Source organism: Anneissia japonica, unplaced genomic scaffold (genome assembly GCF_011630105.1).
Source record: "Anneissia japonica isolate Jap-2015-1 unplaced genomic scaffold, ASM1163010v1 scaffold287945_len1679841_cov205, whole genome shotgun sequence".
Classification (NCBI taxonomy): Eukaryota; Metazoa; Echinodermata; class Crinoidea; order Comatulida; family Comatulidae; genus Anneissia; species Anneissia japonica.
In genome coordinates this window covers 876,226-879,707 of record NW_022753015.1, presented here as the reverse complement: position 1 = coordinate 879,707, position 3,482 = coordinate 876,226, and the positions used below count along the sequence as shown (strand labels likewise).

The window sequence follows — 3,482 nt, the reverse complement described above, 5'->3', positions numbered from 1 at the left end:
AGACAAAAAAAAAAAAAACAAACAAACAAAAAAAAACAAAAACAAAAAACAATTCTTTTAAGAACACAGAAAAAAACCCAAAAGAATCTACAACTTAAGCCTTCGAAAATAAAAAGGCCTTAATATGTTTTTTAAAAAGTAAACAAAGATGTTTGTGATTAAAAGTTAATTGGTAGAGACTTTCACATCCTGGCCCTGAGCATCCAACCAAGGATCTTCCCCCATTGACATACTCCCCTCTGCAAGCCCGATAGGGGATCTTCGAACCTCTTGCAAATTAGGTAATGTACTAGCGGTGGAGCAAGTCCAACCATGGAGGAATTAGTTTAACCATTAACGCATCTAACAACAGCAGGGAGTAGCATGTACTGCCAACGGGAGGAAAGGTCCAATCAGTTACCTTGAGATGCCGATGGATAGATGTAACAGTCTATTAAAAAGCACATGAATAACATAAAATACACAATAATGTTTGAGACCAAACAACGCAACAGTATTCAATATAAGCACGAATTAAGCAATTAAATAAAATAATTTTGATATCAGATGAAAGGAAACCCAGGCGAGAAAGAACAGCTAGAAATTTGGTAAAAAACATAAAATCATCTATAAAAACATGTTATGAATATTCGGTACTGTACAACCAATAAATGTTTTGTTTCATAGAGGAATATAATAAGGCACATGTTTAGTGTAGCTCCCCTCTATACCAAGCGTTTATGATTAGCTGTATTATTTATGGTAAATTGATTTCTCGTACCAATCGAAAATGAAGAGTAATCGTTCGATTTTTAATGATCATAACGACAACACGATCCACCAAGCCTTTACAAAGATTGGCGTCATAAATTTCATATCAAATATCGAACTAAGAATGTAACCATAGTGATGACATGCAACGTTAGAAACCACTTGTAGGCCTATTTGTTTTATTACTAATATATACTCCAATAGCTTGGATAACATAATAAGACGAACTGGTGTAAATTCATCATTTATAGAGATATTAAGTCAACATGCACATAATTGCAGGTAACGAATGTTTCGTCGCATGGTAAACAATGGTAGTAACGAGAAAAGAAGTCGCAGCAAGACGGGTAAGCTTAAGTATTAAGGCTAGATTATTTGTAGCTTGATAGCATCGAAAATCGGTATTTTGCCGCCACTGAACAAGTCGAGCTAGGCCTACCAGCTTTTTAAAAAACATTATGAGATAATTTAATAAAAGAGTAACAGGCACGGACCTAGATTCTTACGCTGTTTATAACCAGTATGAACTTTTAAAAACACTTAGGTATCCTTTTTCATTTTTTTCTCTCTTTTCTGTTTATGTAAAACACTTATAAATTCCAACATGACGAGCTAAATAAATGTAACATTATTATTATTATTATTATTATTATTATTATTATTATTATTATTATTATTATTATTATTATTATTATTATTATTTTATATATATATACATTTACATATATATACATTTAAATATAAACAAATATATACAAAATATAATGTCCGGAGAGGTACTTATAATCGTATCAAGCATTATTTTATCATTATATTTGTTTATATTGTGTACAAATGAATTTTAAATATATATATATATATATATATATATATCAATATATATATATATATATATATATGTGTGTGTGTGTGTGTGTGTGTATATAAACATTAGATTAAAAGGCAAAATACTGAAAAACAACATTGCATTATGTAATATATTTGTACAGTAATAATTGCAACTATATACGCATCAGGGTAAGGTAAACAAATTGAGAGTAAACCAAAGCTGTGTTATATTAAAAGGCAAAATACTGAAAAACAACAATGCTGTGGGAAACAATGGCAAAGACACATGATAGATCTCTTTTTAAAAATAAAACTATAAGCGTCAGCGAATGTAAACAAACTCAGAGCAATCCAAACCCGCAATATCATTGTTGTGTGTACTGCAGCTAAAAGATAAGTAGTTTTTAATATAATAGTAATTATCTTAGGCCTGTTACCGCATGCATTGCATTATGTAATATATTTGTACAGTAATAATTGCAACTATATACGCATCAGGGTAAGGTAAACAAATTGAGAGTAAACCAAAGCTGTGTTATTATTGTTGTGTGTACTGCTGTTAAAAGGGAACGACCTGGTTTAGGTACGGTAGTAGTTTCTAATATAGGCCTAGGTCTAATTATCAATCTTAGGTCTATCTTTATTCTTAATTTTACGGTGTTAATTAAAAATAGACATCAGCTTAAGATAAAAAACAAAACAAAACAAAAAACAGAGAGCAAACCAAAGCTGCGTTAGTATTGTTGTGTCTACAACAGAACCTGGTTAATTCAGTAGGTTTTAATATAATTATTAATCTTAGGTCTGTGTTATCATTTATTTTTAATATGGTATTATGTTTAGTAGTAATACGGTATGCCTTGAGTAAGCTTTTTAGACATTTGATTTATAACATTTTCTATAATATTTGTATTATATTTGTATTGTTTATCACTAAACATTTTTTGCTATCTGACACTGTCATTAGCAATGATAATAGTGGTATCATTAATATTTCCGTTCTTGTATATAACCAATCAATTTTTTTGTTCAAGATACAATGAACCGTGTAATTTATCACTTAGCTAGTGTCTATACATAGTACGGATACATATGATTATATATTTATTATATTAATCCATGGTCAAAATCGCATTCAATACATTGATTTTATTTCTTAAATTCTAGGCTTTACGAGATGCAATCGAAATCGGTGACGTACGATCAGTCCGCAAGTGCCTTGACAATGGCGGCGACGTCAACGCCACAGAAAAGGTACACGTAACCCTCAATAAATTTAACATTTTTAGAATAATATGCCTGATACCCTTAGATTTAAAACATTATAAATCAACATATGAGTTAGGTTAGCCATAGATAATGCTTAAAAACATATGTCAGTTCTGTCCTAATTAAACTGGATAGGTACCTTTGCTGATTAATCATTTTTATTATAAATCATGCACTATTAATATCGATTTTGAAAGCACAAATGGCGAGGTACGATATAAAATGCGTATTAACTCTAGACTGTAATTTAAAAAAATGGTCTGCATCCACGACTTCGGTGTGACGCGCAGCATACAGGATAATAAACCTCCATCCGCAAAAAAGCAACACTGGGAAGGTGTTTTCTCCTTCTGAATGCATGCCTCCCAACCTTCGTATAATAATATCGTAGAAGAAAACACTAAAATTGTACACGTCATACGCAACCTCGAAGATGTATCATGGTGAATTTTCAATCAATATATGTACAGTGTTTATTGCATACGGTACAGCATAATGTAGAACACGTTTAATTAACTTAGAATAACACATTCAGCATATAAGTACGCTAAGTTTCAATCTCCTGATTATTTATCCATTATTGGGATTAAAATTTAATTTTTCCATTTTCTCACCATTATGTAGTTATGTAGTTA

General features: G+C 30.8%; 1 protein-coding gene across 2 annotated transcripts in view; it reads left to right on the top strand.

The window, feature by feature from the left end:
• Positions 1–951: 951 nt before the first annotated feature.
• LOC117122646 overlaps positions 952–3,482 on the top strand; it is an 11,497-nt gene continuing 8,966 nt past the window's right edge. For both annotated transcript variants that reach the window (XM_033268325.1, XM_033268324.1), the window contains exons 1-2: positions 952–1,097; positions 2,746–2,832. In XM_033268325.1, the coding sequence (XP_033124216.1) occupies positions 1,062–1,097; positions 2,746–2,832 (123 nt within the window). In that variant the 5' untranslated portion in view covers positions 952–1,061. The remainder of the gene's footprint in view (positions 1,098–2,745; positions 2,833–3,482) is intronic.